Genomic DNA, 17,553 nt, shown 5'->3' with positions numbered 1-17,553 from the left:
CTGCTTATTTTATTTATTCTGTGAAAATCAAAAAGTATAACAATGAAACAGATGTTTTTATTACGAAAAATATATACAACACATTCTTTAATTCCATTCATTTGGAAAAAAAAAACATGTTACAGGTTTACTTTTTACTTTCTACGGAAAAGTTGTATAAAAGAATTGATTCTCGTTTTAAAAGACAACCTGTTTCATACATGTACTACATCATTGTGATGAGGAAATCATGATCGCGAAATATTGTGTTCTAAATTTTAGATTAGATAATTGATAAATCAGCGAGGACGATCTTGATACAGCGGTATTCAGAAACATCTGCCATGTAGAATCTAGTAACTGTTAATTACATCATATATCATATATGTAACACGTTTCTCGCATCTCTTCGCAACTTGCGTCTCGTTCAGCGGGGAAAAATATAGAATTATGTATGGCCTGATCGTCTGCTGTATAAAGACACGAGACAAACTTGTATTTTTAAATATTAGTTTCAGCAATGTACACATATTTTATCTTAGTCATTTTGTAACAGGTACTTTAACATAAAATAAAACACGAATATCGGGTTAAACATTCAAAGCATAAATACATGTAATGATATACGAATATATATTTATTCAGGGAAAAAAAACAACACCCAATTCATTTAGAAAATTTAAGACGGTATCTGGGCATGGAACGTTTTTTCTTGCTTTTCGCCAAGTTGATCTTTGACGTAACGTGTATACTTATTATAAATATACTTTCTCCATGGACCAGTGTCAATTTTTGATTAATATCCCCCGTTACTTCTTAAGCATATTTTTTTTGACGAAATTTCTGTTGAGAGGAACACTGTCTTGTAATCTATACAAGCCATGCGCGGGGATAAAACATCTTGTAAATTCTGGTCTCTATATTATAACCTTAACAATTATTTGGTGAATAATGAACGCTAAGCGAAGGTAAGGCAATAGGTATGTTAATTACATATATACGTCACAATGTCATTAGCACAATTGTAACAAAGGGTAAATTACAAGCATACTGATGTAAGTGTTATCTACCCATAATAATAACTTAGTTCAGTTTGACTTTTAGTATTCAAAACAAGGGTTAGTGATCGTACATTTTGTACTCTAAGATCTCGATCAAGTGGCAGACATTGGCTATCTAACTCATATATAATACTTTACATATACATTACATTACATCATAGATATGTACCTGATACAAATGGTAATGTGTTACTGATCACCTACAACCTTGAACGATGATTTCGTACGGCAATTATACGCAGGGTCGTGTGTGTGCATACTAAGAATATTCCAACTTTCTTAAAGGCCAATTATGCCCTAGAAATGTTGTTATTTTTATTTCTCAAAAGCTTTTATTTTTAGTGTACTTTTATAGTTTCCCAAAAAGACACTCAGTGGCCGGTTACCTTAGCCATCTTTTCCCTGTGTTGCCTTTTGGTGATTTGGTATTTGGTATTGAAGTCAAAATACTACTTTTTACATTTCGCTACTTTGATGACAAATAATTTCACATTTAGCGCTACTTTCTTCAAGTAACACTCAATATACACGCTCTAAAACCATTATTTAAACGTTGTTAAACCAGTGTTTGCCCTTTCTAAGTAACACTTTATTCGTTCCTGAGGCAAAATGTGCCTTTAGATAGTTAATTTGACATCATTTAAGAACTTAACATAATAAGAGAAACATCAGTTCAATGAAACAAGAGAAAAATCATTTTAAACAAGTATGAAACGATTTATTTTATCTTACATATAATATACAATGTAATGGCAGTATTTCATTCAAGGCAATCGAAAGTTGCACTTTTAATTTAAATTAAAACAAGTGTATCAACATCAAGGCCAACATCAAATATTATTTTATTTACAGTCCATAAACAACCTGAAAAGATTAAGATTATAAGCTTTAACTCCGATCTCATTATTTGATTGGCCAGAAACACCCAAAGAATGTATACTGACCAATGAAAATTCTCAGATTTGAGACAGAACTCAACCTCGATGCCTATATATTAAGAAATTTTTGATGTGGTTGTAGTATTTTAATCATATGAAAGTATCAATTATTATGTACTTGGTTGGACTAGAAAGTTTAGATACACATCTGGATTTTATGTTACATATGGATTGTGACATAAAACTGATATTGGTGAAGAATTGCGTGTGGTATTTACATATGGCACAGTGTCAATTAGTCCGCCATTGATTGTGCGCCACCTACGTTTAAATTTCTTTCCTTTCTTAATTAAATGCCAAGTTAATGATTTAATAAAGCGCCATTATTTAAATAAAGTGTTTGATGCTAATGGACATTTATATTTATTTAAACTTTTGATTCTTTTTCTCGTTTAAGAATAAGAAGTGACCGAATTACTTCAAACACAAGGAAACAAAAGTCCGATCAATTTAATATTGAACATTTCACAAATTTTACAACAAACATAGGCTTGAAAAATAGGGTAAAGACCTATTGATCCATTTTTCTATGTTTGTAATTTTAATTGATATCGCATTGTTCAATGTGTGTACATATTACAAAAGATACAAGTCATCAATTATTAATTACAGAGTTAATTACTATGTACTGACAATGCTTCAAATGACGTCATCATTAGGTTAACGCTCTTATTGATTTGCATATTGTGAAGATATATTTGTAACAATATATTTTTAATGAACGAAATCTTATCAAATATTAAACCCTTCATTTGCAATTTGCATACATGGAACTTGCTGATAGCTAAGGTCGCTGATTTGTGCCATGTCGTAGTTCAGCGGGACGACAGGCGAAAACACTAAAATACAACAAAGTGATGTATTTGTCGTATTTTCTTGTTTTTCGCCTGGCGCCTCGCAGAGCGAAAATACGGCAGGGCACAAATCAGCCACCATATGATAGCAGCTTGATCGTGACAATGGCATCATCGCAATAGCTGTAATTCGGTCGTTCTTGTCAGACATTTCACTCTCGTTCGCTCAGTTCTAATGGTTTTTTTTAAAGTCTGTTCAACCCATACTAGCCAATAACTTAAAAATTCAGATCATCAATGACATCTTCACCAGATCAAATGAGAGTTTAACTGATTCATGAATAAAGCATAGCTATCGTATTTTGAAAAGATATACTTTTGTACCTAATTGTTCTACTTTTGCAACATACGGTATATCGTGCAATATGTTACAATATAGGTTCAATGCATGGTTTCAGAAACAAAAGAAACAAGATTGTAAGTAAATTCAATACGCTAGTGATCGATGGCATACATGTACTACCACGTGAAACGTGCTTTTCAATAATTATACTAACTTGGACGAATTTACCTACAAGAAACAGTATGTTTTTCATATATTTGAGAACAACGTCTTCCTTCAACTTGTAAACAAGTATCTCTAACTAGCCGTACCAAATAACCTATACAAAAGATTCCTGAATAGAGACAACAAGTAATATTGCTTTACAATTAATGCATGTCTTAAGGTGTGCTCAGCGACGCGTACAGCAAACTGGTTACATTATTTTGATACTCTCTCGTTACAAAATCTTACTTAGTATATACATACTTTTTTGGGGTTCTTTGTACTTAATAAAGAATGCTCAAGACAGTCAAGGGTATAAGGAAAGTCTGAAACACTAATTGAAGCACTTGCTGGATGTTTTCTTACGAACATTTTTTAGAACGTAACAGAAAGACGCAAATGCTCTAGAAAAGGTCCTGCCGAGGCGAACTCGCGACCACCTGCTTATAGGCGAACAACACATTATACCACTGAGCCAAAGAATCGGTTCATTGACGCAGTTGTCAGAGGTTGTACTCATAGTTAAGGTAAGTATTTACTAAAACGTATCATTTTCAACAATATACAGCACGCATTCGTATATGATGTGACGTATCTATATTGTCTCATGTAATGAATGGGTTGTAGTACGTACACTTGTCTATAAAATGTTACAGTTTCCCCGCATGACACTGACAACTTCTGTGAAAAATGTTAACATTTTCATTTTGATTCATAACAAACAAGTTCATAGCCTAAAACAGAAGATATTAGATTTGGTCTAAATAACATAACGTGTAGTGTGTCGGTGTTTTGTTAGGATCGTCAGTATCAGAACACGTTGTATTTACTACGTGAATTATTTATAGGTTAGTTCACTTCAACACAAGAATACATTAAAGACAGTATCTACTTTAACCTAACCTTATTCATGATCTATTAATAACATTACGTTATTTACATAGTCAATTATTCATACGTTTATACATTGAGGGAAGCTACAGATAGTTGAATTCCACGCCACACCGAACACGCTATCCTTCATCTGATGTCACTTATAGAAGAAGACGAATTAATAAATGAAATGTATAGAATAATGGAAAACAAACAGGCCTTTTATGATTCAATAAAAAACTATCAATAGTTTATGGTGATGACATATTTATTTCAAGGAGCAACTGTATAAAACATAGATCATATTTCATTGAAAATTGCAAATATCAGCAGTTTTTGTCGAATGACCATATCACAAACGTAACGCAATCGTAGCTTTGATGCAAGGCATATTGTTCACTGAAAAGAGTCTAATTTGTTGCCTTTGTGTGTTTATTTATCTTTGGATATTAACAATTACACCAAGCAAATAAACATATGCACATCTGTGACACCGAATTATTGAACTGCTCGTTAAGTTGAAATATGTTAAAATGCTATGAACAGACGTTCTGAGCTTAATAATGTGAATATTAACAATTTATATACATGTATCTAAGTCTTATATAAGACACCTTTAAGCAGAACAAACAGCTATTTTATTGCTTTATTTTATTTCATATTGTAATACAGTTCTAAGGATATTATAATATATAATGTTACACTCAGCAAATTATTAATACATAATAATTTTGAAGTATAACATACGAAATGGTAAAAGTAAATGAAATGGCCAATCCCTGTACTTAGAATATGATCTTCCACGTTTTAACACATGGCATAATTTTTGTAACATGCAGAAAACTTCAGAGAAAATAAAACTGGTGCCCAATGTTTTTCTTTCATTAACTAATTTGTTTAAATTACATCAGTCCTTCCTTAAATAGAAAAACAAATTGGTTTCGGGCATTGTGAAGTGTGCCAATAATGAGGAAACGAGGTCAGTATCATCATAAATCATCCTAACTCCGGACTCTCCCTTCTAGACACCCATCCATTAAACAGCACTTCATTCTCGTCCATTTGCTTTAAACAATTCAGCGGCATTTTTCATCACAGGGACAAACAATTTGTTAAGTGCTTCCAGAAATTTGCTAATCATTATTTGCTGATTTAGAGAATCCTTTCAACGTTTCAATACCGCACATAGTTAAAGCATCGCTTATAGGATATTGTTTACATTATTTCATATTAAAAAAGCTTTTAATATCAACTAGTCTCGAGTTACTACAAGCTGTTATATCAGGTATTTTAATTACTTCAACCCAGTTTATATGCATATTACATCATCCTAAAATCGCCTGTAGAATCATATATGATCTTTGTTTAATTTCCTTCTCTTTTATGCTAGTGAATTTCTAACATTTCACAGTAAGTAATCTTATGAAAAAAATCACATTCAATGGTATGAATGTAAAACGGCCAATTATAATTATCTCAAAAATGGACATATTTATATTTATCAGAAGCTTTTCATATTTGATGTCCTGTCACCGTTCCCAAACTGTAAACTTTGGGAATAAAGCTGAGCTTTCTTTTGCTTCCTATGTGTTTTGGCAGTAAGTACAGTTCTAGTGACTTAGTATTTTGTATGGAGATCAAAATGACATTTTTGCTACTTTTAGCAGACATTATTTCACATTCGATGAAATCTACTTAAGATGATAGGCACCTTAAATGTTCTTAATTCACAATTACACTATTATAAAACACATATTTTCCCCATCTACCGAATGAAAACAAATATCGGAGGCTTCATGTACCTTTAAACAAATATACATGTAGAAAAATTAAAACAAAATATGCAAAAAAAAATAAATTGTCTATCATAAGCAACTTAAATTCAGAGAAAGTTTTAAAAGAAACTTTTTAAGTTTCCTATTCAATCCATATAATACATAACAAGGCATTTATCTTGTAAATGAAACATTTAAACATAAATATTTATAGATAAACATAGATAAAATATTGTTTTTCCAACCAAAAGAAATGGACACAGGAGATGTTAGGTGTTACGTGTATGTATGTTATTCACGTGTGTATTTTCCTCATGGTCAGATGGTTCTCTGTATGGTCTCGGACATAGTTTTCACTTCAAGTTTATTGAAACAAAATAAAAATCTTCAGAATTGTATCAAAATCCTTAAAATATTAACTTGACTCATTCATCCCGAAACAGAGTTAATCTGCTCGTTTTATTCTTGATTTTAATACATTTCTAGGGTGCGACAGGACACATATGAGTTTAAATAGGTTAAGCTTATGTTTTATCAGTATGTCAGATACTTGTCATAGAAGTATAAAGTATTTTGACTTTCCTACAAAATACTAAACCACTATATTTGCACTTTTTTGCAAACATATAAAAGAAGCAATAAATAGTTCAGGTACTTGGCCAATGAGTTACTTTTTTAGAAACTTTAGCCGGACACAAAAATTGAAATGAAAATAAAAGCTGGGGTTCTATGGGCCTTAAAAGTTCCTAACATTGTTGAGCATTTTAACGAGCAGATATTTATTTATCATTTCTTTTTAATTTGAATTGGTATTTAAGAATCAACGTAGGCAGAATTACCTCATATGTCGTCAGAACAAATGCACATGCCTCTTAAACATTTCACATTTGCGGATATTTTTCTTAATAGATTCATTTCTTATTAATAACATTAACTGCACAGATTTCCAGGAGGACGCTGTTTGACGTATATTTCTAAATCCAAATCTCAATATAAAACCTTTTTATTTATAAACAAATGTTTTCAATCTCAGAAGTGCAAAAGTTTAATTAGAACCCCTAAAACAATATATTACGCGAAATGAACACAGATTTTAAATTTGAATTTATTTCAGGAAGTAAATTAGATTTGGTTTTGTAAAAAATGGATATTTCAGCCTCGCGGCACACACTTTAAATTATACATTATTAATCTGAGACATTTTCTTTTGGAAGAAAACTACAGAATTGTAGAAATCTGAAGATTTTGCACTCAAGTCGAGATTTGATTACGGATGAAATTCGGTTCAAGTTAATTTTCGAATTATTGCAACACCTCAATAAAGTTCTGTAAAGCGAAAGATATTAGACAATTAAAAACAGAAAGAGATATCAACACTTCATTTTTGATTGTTTAAATACATTTTTTTGACATTGAAATGTTTCTAAAGATCATTAAATACTACTTGTGCTATACTTTAGATTAAATTCAACTCTCTTTAATAACAAGTATGTAAAGAGAATTACATATCTTTTCCCCAGCATGTATTCTAGAAGATAAGCAATATATCATAGAGGGTACCTGCTGATAGGCCCGATGTGAAATGCACTGCGAAAATTGCTTAACCACTGTAAATCGCAAGTGGCTGTTAACGAACATTTTGATACAAACTTTAAACTATATAATATCGGAAGCACTTTTATCAGTGGATGAAGGCAATAATAATTCTATCGCCTCGGTCAATATTAATTTTTTCAGTACATATCACATCATATTCAACAGCTAAAAAGTCCATATTTGTATAATATACATGTATATTTTTTAAATGATTAGAGTCACATGTCAGTATAACCAACAATTAGGTATATTTCATTTGCAGATATATATAGCGTTTTGTGCCTATTCAAAAGAATGATTAAGCTACGACTTTTAGAAAAAAAAAAGAAAACGATGTTTGACGTTTACAGAATTAAAAAAATCATTCTTCTCTGTCATTTACAGTCTTCTAATTCCCACCAACTGCAGGAAAAAGGTAGAAATTAAAAAAAAAAACATAAAAGAGAAAAGCCTTAAAGTGTCTACCATAAATTAAACAAAAAGGCTGTGCAACGGCAACTTATAATCATCATATCATAAAAGATAGCTGAAAGTTAGAACAAAAGGGAAAAAATGTGACAGATTTGTCTTTTTTTTCAATTGCTTTTGCTCATGTGTTTTCTACAGTGTGGGTGTAGAGTTTGTGTCTGTTTTTTTTTAAATTTTTTGCTTGAATATAAGAATATCTTAGCAACTTTTCAGTTCCAGTTTTTTTCCGTTGATGATGTATAGTAGTATAGAAGTTCTTTTGACGCCGACAATTTATCTAGTTTCAGCTCATTTGCATAAGAAGAAGTTTTAAATTTTCATTTTAGAATGTATAATAAAGAAAGATAAGAACGTGATTGCCATCTGAGGAAATATACAGCATCCAGGCATATATCTCGGAATCTTTATGATATTCTTTTTTATACATGAAATGATGCTTGAAAATCAAAGTATCTTGTGTGCTTTGTTTATGACGTAAAATATCACAACGTTTTCTAATTAAGATGACATAATTTGTTTTTATAAAATTTATAGAATATAATTTGTTCTACATCTGTCATTACAAATGACGTTACCATAGTTACGCAAACTCTGCAGAATATTCTCTGTCATGTAGCCGCGATGGCAATTTTAACGACATTTTTTTACATTATTGCACAAAAAGGGTTTAATTTTACAAGAAATAAAAATAGAACAAATCTTCGCTTAAACTTAAATAAGAAAATGATTATCTTAGAAATATAGTGGAAAAGAATTAAGATGTTTATGAAGAATAAATTAAAAAAAATAGTCCAATATAGCTGTTTAAGACTCATATCTTGTTACAATGGTAACACATCTAATGTATTTATCAACTGTCCGCAAGACTAAAGCACTCTTTTTTCCACCTTTACAAATAACGAAATCGTTTATAAAAAAGATATTTACGATAAAATGTCATAGACCGTTTGAAGTTTGAAATAATTGGCGGAAGAAAATGCGATTCTGAAAATCGTATCAACCATTCAATGATATGTAATGATATTAAAAAAAAAACTAACAACCATTAAGGTAGTCTCTGAAAATTCATTTTAAATAAACGACAGGTTTAATTTGCTCTCGGACTAGATTGCCATCTTTATTAATGCGATACAATCAAGGTACACGCCATGGAAATCAAAATAAAGTAAAAATTAAAATCAATTCCGCTATATAGTATGCAAATATTATTTTACCCACATAATACCATACATTGGGGGCAAACAAATGTGAAACAAACAGTAACGTCAGAGGTCTATTTAATGAATCAATTTGCCGCCATTTCGAACAAAAATGGAAGTGTTGATGCTTCAAACGGCGTTCCGTAATAAAACAAACACATAATAATTGCATTGAAAAGCACCGGAAGTTAGAAACTTTACAAAATTGCTATGCTATAGAACATCGTATTTGACTTGAACAAGAGGGCACCATTTACCTGTTATTTCCTCAGGATAATGTTAGTGGGAAATAACGGAAGCATAAAAGTGGGAGACTAGACATAATTTCCTTTATGATGAATAAATGCAACTGATATTTTTCCATTATAACTCCCTAAAGGTAGCAATTCTACAAATAGACTTTGTAAAATGAGACTTGCCGTCTCACCTTTGGTATTGCCTGAACATATCTTAATATTCACCTATAAAGTCATGAATATCAAATTACCAGTTATTTTCAGTTATTTAAAATGATATTAGAACTTTTTAACCAAATATACCTTGTAAATATAAATTCAGATTAATAGAATATAGACAAGACAAACTAAAGAACAAAGCTGAAGAGAAACACATATTTATACTTAAAACACAAACATGCTTATCTTATCCTTCTATCATTTATTCAATTTAGATTTTTTTTAATGTCAGTTTTCACTTAGTTGCGTATTTGTCATTTTTTAAAAACATTTTTGATACATTTGTGATACATTTGAGAAGTCTGTTACATTATGAATATTGGTAGAACAAAATGTATGTTTTCGTTCCAAAAACCTAATTACTGTACGTCATTTGATACGTTACCGAGGGAAACATACTGCATATCTTTTTTGCACAAGAGGGAAATAGCGTGGCATTCTACGATTTTTTTGGTGTCTGAAAATTGTCACTGACTTTTTTGAACCAATTAAATATAGAAACGGTACATTAAGAATGCAAAACAATTGCAATTAAGCCGCAGAAACCAACCCGCGTTCGTTTCTAATAGTAGCAGAAGTAATTAAGAAGGGGGAACGTAGATTTCACGTCAAACGAGACGCGAATAAAATAAAAACCTATAAATAATTGACCAAATGGACCGATGCCAACGAGAAGTACAATCATAAATAAGCCGCGTCATGACAAAACCAACATAATGCGTTTGCGACCAGCATGGACCAAGACCAGCCTGTGCATCCGCGCAGTCTGATCAGGATCCATGCTGTTCGCTTACAAAATGTATTACAAGTAGAGAAACTGATAGCGAACAGCATGGATCCTGATCAGACTGCGCGGATGCGCAGGCTGGTCTGGATCCATGCTGGTCTCAAACGCATTACGTTGGTTTTGTCGTGACGCGGCTCAAATAAGTCTATAATTACAACGTAGTGAGGTCTTGAAGACATTGCTCTGCACTAAAACTGAATAGCCAGCAGTTTATATTCGTGCTGCTTACTTAACCTAATTTTTAAAGCCTTACTTAAGGTCAAAATTCGTTTCTGCTTAAATATTTAAGAAGATGGAACTATTATAATAAAAAATAGTCACATATGTATAAGTAGATTTAATCAACACTGTTAGCTTAAGATTGTTTCAACATAACTGTTCAACCATATGTAATAAATAACCGTGTAAATGCCTTGTTTGTGCGTAAATTATTTTTAATTGAATTTATTGTCTAAAAAAAATTTAAATAGTGGATAATGAACTTCTTTATTTTTATAGGGCAAGATTATGAGGCAAAGAAGTATATAAAAATTACAAATATGTTCGAAAATATGAAAGAAAAAAAACGAGGGATTAGTACATTGTATGAAGATATCAATAAAGGCGTTTCTGTCAGATTTAAATATCGACCGTTCTTACTGCAAATTTTGTACATGAAGCTGCTAAACATTTATAGCAAAGTTCAATTTCAAATCAAACTTCAAATGGAAAGGAATTTAAATACAAAAAGAAACAAACAAACAAAACACAGAGCAAATTCTCACAAACTATCACACGATCTGGTTACAACGATAAAATCTATTAATAGTAACTAATTTCAGTGTGGGTGGTGCATTACGTAAGAAATGGACCAACGTAATAATTACCAAAGTACTCTATTTATTTGCCATTTGCTTTTGGCTTCAGACTTATAAGAGTTAATCTATATTTCTAAGAAATATCTTACGATAGCTTAGGCGGTCATAGGAAATCAGACTTTATATATAGACACAAATCTTAAAGCTGTTTTTATAGAAAGAAACATCGATACTAGTTTAAACGAGAATCAATAGAGAAAAAAATCATGCGCAATCATATACAATGTACGTAAATATAAGAATTTAGAATTTTGAAATATGACTGAAATTAAAATAAAAAGTACATGAATATTACCAGTCTTAAAAAAACATTAAACCTTGTTTCTTATAAGATAAAGAACAATACACTGTAAGAAAAATCAATTTTTTTCTTCTGAAAATCAATCATAAGTTTGCATTTTAGTTAATCATAGCATATGTAGATAAACCATGATTAGATTGTATATGAATTTTGATGTTCTGGTGGCTTTACTTTCATGGCATGACATTTACCCTTTCAGCATTCAAAGGACAATTGAATGTACTATTAACCATAAAGAATTCCACCCTGAAACTATGATAAAAATCTAAAAGTATAAAAAAAAGAAAAAACAACAGAAATTGAACAAAATACTATAATGAATAAAAAAACTATGTACTGAACAAAACATAAACAGGACTTATTTCATAATTCAAAACACAAAGTACACGGGACTTTTCCAGGTCGTTATAGTGTGCGAGCATTACTTACTACGGTTCTTTTTTATTGCCTCATCAAAGAACCTAATAATATATAAAAGGGTCATGTGGTGCATATATCTAAATGCACTTTATGTACTCTAAAAGTACACACAACGTCCTCACATTTTTCGTACTATACAGTATGACTTAATAATTGCACGTAAGGATAATGAAATCTTAATTACTTTTCGCGATTAATTTCACTTTTGTTTAATTCCACTCCTAACAAAAAAGTATGGAGAAGCTATAAATACTATAACCAATCGGTAGAAAGAACTGTATTTTTTTGCTACAATGTTGCCATTTTTCTTCGAGCCTGTAATCTTAGGTTTACAAGTTTGTTTATCAGTTCACCTATTAATGTATCGCCACTCATAAATGCATGTTCTCTACATCATTACAATATGTTCTTAATCATTACCCGACATAAAAAAGAACAAGAAAAAAGTACAGAACTTTGAGTATGATGGAAATAGGGAATGCTTGAACATGTGGTAAAAACAATACCATGGATATAAATAGATGATCTTTTGTTTGCAAGAATATTTTTTCTCAGGTAAATCAAGATAATCGTGTACCAACCATTTACTCTCTTGGGTGGAAAAAACAGATCGATTCCGATAATGTGGCTTCAAGTCAATATGCAGGACAAATAATTGATTTACCACTGTTGAACCTACAGTTGGAGGTAGATAGCTGAGCAAACATTGTTATATTAAAAGTTATCACGACAAAAGAAAAAAAATGTTGACTAGAAATAGAAGTTTTAAAGTGGGTGTTAACTTTAAAATCAATAGTAAAGTTTTAGTAACTAGAATACAGTAACGTTAAATTCTCAAATAATTCTTTCAAAAAATTATTATTCTCTAAATTAATGGATAAAAAAAGCAAAGAAGCTTAAGTCCGCCATTTTTATTCAAGTAAGAAATGTACAATAAAATATCTAAAAGCTGTTATATGGGTAAAAATATATAGTGTTTCTATATAAAAATATTAGAGTATTAGTGCGAACATAGTATTCATTTTACTCAGGTACAATTAATTGCCAATTTATCACCTTATTTCTGTACTTAATTATGTTTCATACAATAATTGCCCGTATACTATATATTTATATAGTTGTATCGGATATAGAATTTTCTACATACAGAGTACGAATGTACACGCAACATAATCTTTTTCTCATATTTTTACCCAGTTTTTAAGCATGACGTAAAGCACGTTCATGATAAATCAAGGCGAAAAACAGCCATCTGTTTTTAAAACTGTCATGTATTGTTATTTTATCGATATTTGCATGTATATGTTGTTATAAGTGTGTACTTTCTGCAGACAATTCTGCCCTATTTCATGTCATGTGCATCAATGTTGCATATAGACAGACCAAGCACATATATTGATCGATACTAGCGCGATTAATTCATTGATAATTCTAGGAAAATACCACTTCAGTAATAATAACATAGACAACATCATTTGCAAGTGTCAACTCGGTTTACAAAACAATGTTTTTACGTTTAATTAGTGAGCAAATAGCATACAGTGCGATTGAAATTAGAGCTGGGAGTGAAGAGAAGTTGTCGGCATGACTTAACAACTTGTTTGCCTTGTGTTTAAAGTGTAAACAATAAACTCCGTCCAATAATCAGTGAACATTGAAAAATTCATACAAATTATTGATGTGTTGGTAAACTAATGCCGAATTAGTCAGGGTACAATAGCGCAAAGTAAATCATATACGCGTAGCTAATCATTAATACTGAAACGTATAATAACAAACACGTGTTGATAATAGTGTAACAGACATATATTTGTATGTACATGTTGATATTGTATTATCTACCGTATAGTTATATACTATTCATAAGTATGCTGGATATGATTGTCAAAATATTCAGCATAGACGTAAATAATTAACGCACCATTCGTACTAAGGTAACAATAAATAGAAGAATAAATCTGGTATTACTTACCCTAGAGTTGTCATGGTAACGATGGTATACCAAGACGATGCAGGAATACTTGTGAACTTTGTCTTCGGCACATTTTTCTCTGCATAAAACATAACAGTGGCAAATATAATGATAGCCATAGTAAGGGAGAAGAGCAAAAAACCTAGTTCACTTGCGCAGCTCTTCAGAGTATAGCCCAGAATTCGCAGACCTTGCGAATGACGAGAGAATTTGAAAATCCTAAATACACGAAACACTCGAAGGGTCACAAAGGCTCCACTGACGTCATCATTTTCTGGGATAAGCAGACCGATGTAATACGGCATGATAGCCACAACGTCAATTATACACATGACGCTTCGCATGAATTTTAAGCGTTCCGGCGCGGCGTAAAAACGTAACATATACTCCGCCGTGAAAATCATTACACAGGCCGTGTCCAAACAGAAGAATGCTACTGAGTACTTATCCCCGCATGATAGCCTTTTGCCTGTCCCCGGGACCTTCCCGCATGGAATAGTTTCAACAACGTTTGCAAACACAGAAACGGCGATAAAGAAACCAGTAACGTAATAGAATACAAGAGCGGCGGTGCCAACATGTGGGTTTTCAAACGCTCGCCACATTTCAGCGCGGATAGATTCGAGGGGTTCCGTGTCCCCTGCATCAGAAGCTTTGTCATCCAAAAGTCTTTCGCTGTTTTCCCTTTTTCTATCTCTATAATCCTCGTAACAGCAGTCACCAATAAGGTCCGGCATAATACCGAAAAAAGCAAGTTCTTCATCGTAAGATGATATACATTCATGTTTGGGATAGTGAAGTTTACCAGTCCGATAATAATTTAAAATATGTCTAAATATATCTGGGTCTCTATCAAAGAAATATTCTTTATATTGCTCGTCGTAAAAGAAATCCTTTTCGTTCGAGCCCAACAACGTGTCGGGATACTTGTCTAGAGTATTTTGCCAGGTCTCGAACCTTCTTCCACTAACATTGATCAAAAGCTTGTCGTCCCCCCGACCATCTTCGACCCCTTTAACCCGTGAGTGGGGCAATGGATTTTTCGCAACGGGCACCCATCCTATGGCAGACGCTCGCGCGAACGGTAACCAGGCTGCAACCGAAGCCATACTTGAGCCAGTCTTGGAGGGAGACGGAAGTTCGAAATTCTCTAGTGCAACAATTTTGAAGCCGATCTAAAGACAGTTCCACATTTTGACAGAAAGCACTGAATGAAGGCTAATGAGAAATTGTAATCACTACAGAGTGAATTATTTATCCGTGAAAATTTCCAGAATAGAAAAAAAAACAAGTGCTAAACAACTCCACTAATTATTTAAAGAAAAAACATGAGAAAACATCCTCTTTAAGAAAGATGAAATAACTTTTGCACGTTTTATTCCAGGAGACAGAATCTAACACGCGAGAAAAAACGATGCAATCTGTAATCTCGATATATCCACATTATCTTCTGTATCCATCTAAATAACTGCAGTACAATTGAATTTTTATCCTCATGTCCGGAATTTGTCAGCCGATATATTCCGTGTTATACCATACCGCGACAAAACGCGTTTTTCTCTCCATTCCACCTAACTACTCTTAGCTCGTCGCCATTTTGGTAAGAAAATTGCAACTACAGATTCTCCGTTATATTGTTCCGTGTAGTCCACGCGCTTAGACAATAGACTCTGCTACACTCTGCTACCGAATCGTCAAGCGCTCGGCGAGCGAGACACAAAATCAATGACTACTGTACTATTCGACGCAATGCATACTGTCAATATACAACTTGCCGAGGAAGACTTGCATAATTAGCCACTTTCTCATTCAAAATTCATCAGCCGGGCGAGTTAAAATTGTTTCTATCGGCTTGTATCGTATACTAACACGAGAGATGATCCGGCCTGTGCGAGGATTCACACAAACGATAGTCTGCTTGGATTTATGATCGAGACCACCGCGTATAACAAACTGAATGTCTACTAATTATGTACTCGGGTCAATGTCTAATACATCGGCACATATATCTATGTATCTTTATCCCGCTGTTCAGGTTTATTTCTCATAATTCTCTTTTGGAATCAATTCTCCAATATGGACTTACTTTTAGGTTAGTTATCTGGAGAGTATTTAGTCTCGTGCTAATTCCAGAATTAATGTTATGTACACCGTTTAAAGAATATTAATTGTTGCATTTTTTTTTGTTTTCATTTTCATGCACGGGCGCGTGCGCTAAATAACACAAAAACATGTACAAAATATCTACTCTGTAACAAATTATATGAAACATATTGCGTAAAGTTTACTATATATTGACAATCGATAAATAATTAATGAAGCGATAAACTCCGTTTTAGATAAAAGCGTCATTTTATTAAATTATAGAAACATACAAAAGGCAGTGGACGACTTTACCAATATGTTCTGGTATTGATTAGCATAACGAAACTAATACTTTTAAGCAATCCGATCTGATGGTTAGATATATGGCCATGTGCGTCCCGGCAAATCAAATTATATTGTTTAAAAAAGAAAACAAAAACAAAAAGAAAAAAACCCCAAAAAACTGTGTTTTTATGTAAATCTTAGGGTTTTTTTTCGCTTTTTATGTTTTCATGGTACTAGTGAAATTTCTGAGCATCAAATTAATCTTTAAAAAGGAAATTACCTTCAAACTTTAGATAAGATATTATTAAGTTTTCGTTATTGATCCTGCATTTATCTGTATAAATAATGAAACTCATAAAATATCAAAGGTAAATTGAGGTAAACTGTCCCTTATTTTATTGAAATATAACCTAAAATATTGTTTGAAAGCAAAAGAATTTTTAACAAATAAACTTGTTTTCAGTGATTTCCGCATCATTATAATCATCATCGTCGTCATCATCATCATCATTATCATTATCTACGACGAAGACGACGACGACGTCATCATCATTTTTTTCATGTTCATAAACTCATCATCACCTTTATAAGGCTCCTTTTCACTTCTCCTCCTCATCAACATTATGATTTTCATCCTTATTATTATATTTCTCATCCCCCTTGTCATCATCATCATCATCATCATCATCATCATCATCATCATCATCATCATCATAATCCCTCTCTTTTCATTTCATAATCGTCCTTTCCCCCATATTGCTAACATACAACTTTCCTGATCCTCATCATGCTAAGTCATTGCATTTAGTCTATGGCTTTATTATTAAAGCAGAACATAATTTATAACAAGTGATGATATATATAATTTTTAGCATGAAATGTAATATCAAACTCATTATGTTCTGCTTTAGTAATTAAGCCATAAAGTATATGTATTATATTTTATGCATATGTTGTAATTTATAACAAGTACCTGCCCATTCATATAATCAAAGGGCTGCAAGCTCTGTGGTATTTTCTGATCTTTGCAATCTAAATCGTACTGTATATCTGTATTTGTTTTCCTGTATTTTTGGCGTCCTCGGCGCGGCGCCTGTTATGGAATGAGAAAGGGCGACAGCAACTTCTCGAGCCTTTTAGTCGGACATAATAAAAGCCGAT

General features: G+C 32.2%; 1 protein-coding gene across 1 annotated transcript in view; it reads right to left on the bottom strand.

The window, feature by feature from the left end:
* Positions 1 to 15,887, bottom strand: part of LOC132719464 (potassium voltage-gated channel protein Shal-like) — a 74,474-nt gene extending 58,587 nt beyond the window's left edge. Inside the window, exon 1 of the mRNA XM_060703236.1 lies at positions 14,023 to 15,887. Coding sequence (XP_060559219.1) covers positions 14,023 to 15,131 — 1,109 coding nt within the window. The 5' untranslated portion in view covers positions 15,132 to 15,887. The remainder of the gene's footprint in view (positions 1 to 14,022) is intronic.
* Between the last annotated feature and the right edge of the window lie 1,666 nt (positions 15,888 to 17,553).

Source organism: Ruditapes philippinarum, unplaced genomic scaffold (genome assembly GCF_026571515.1).
Source record: "Ruditapes philippinarum isolate M1 unplaced genomic scaffold, ASM2657151v2 ctg1689_1_1_1_1, whole genome shotgun sequence".
In the NCBI taxonomy this organism is placed as follows: Eukaryota; Metazoa; Mollusca; class Bivalvia; order Venerida; family Veneridae; genus Ruditapes; species Ruditapes philippinarum.
Note: the sequence above shows the minus strand (reverse complement) of the source record. Positions and strands in the feature narration are given on the sequence as shown.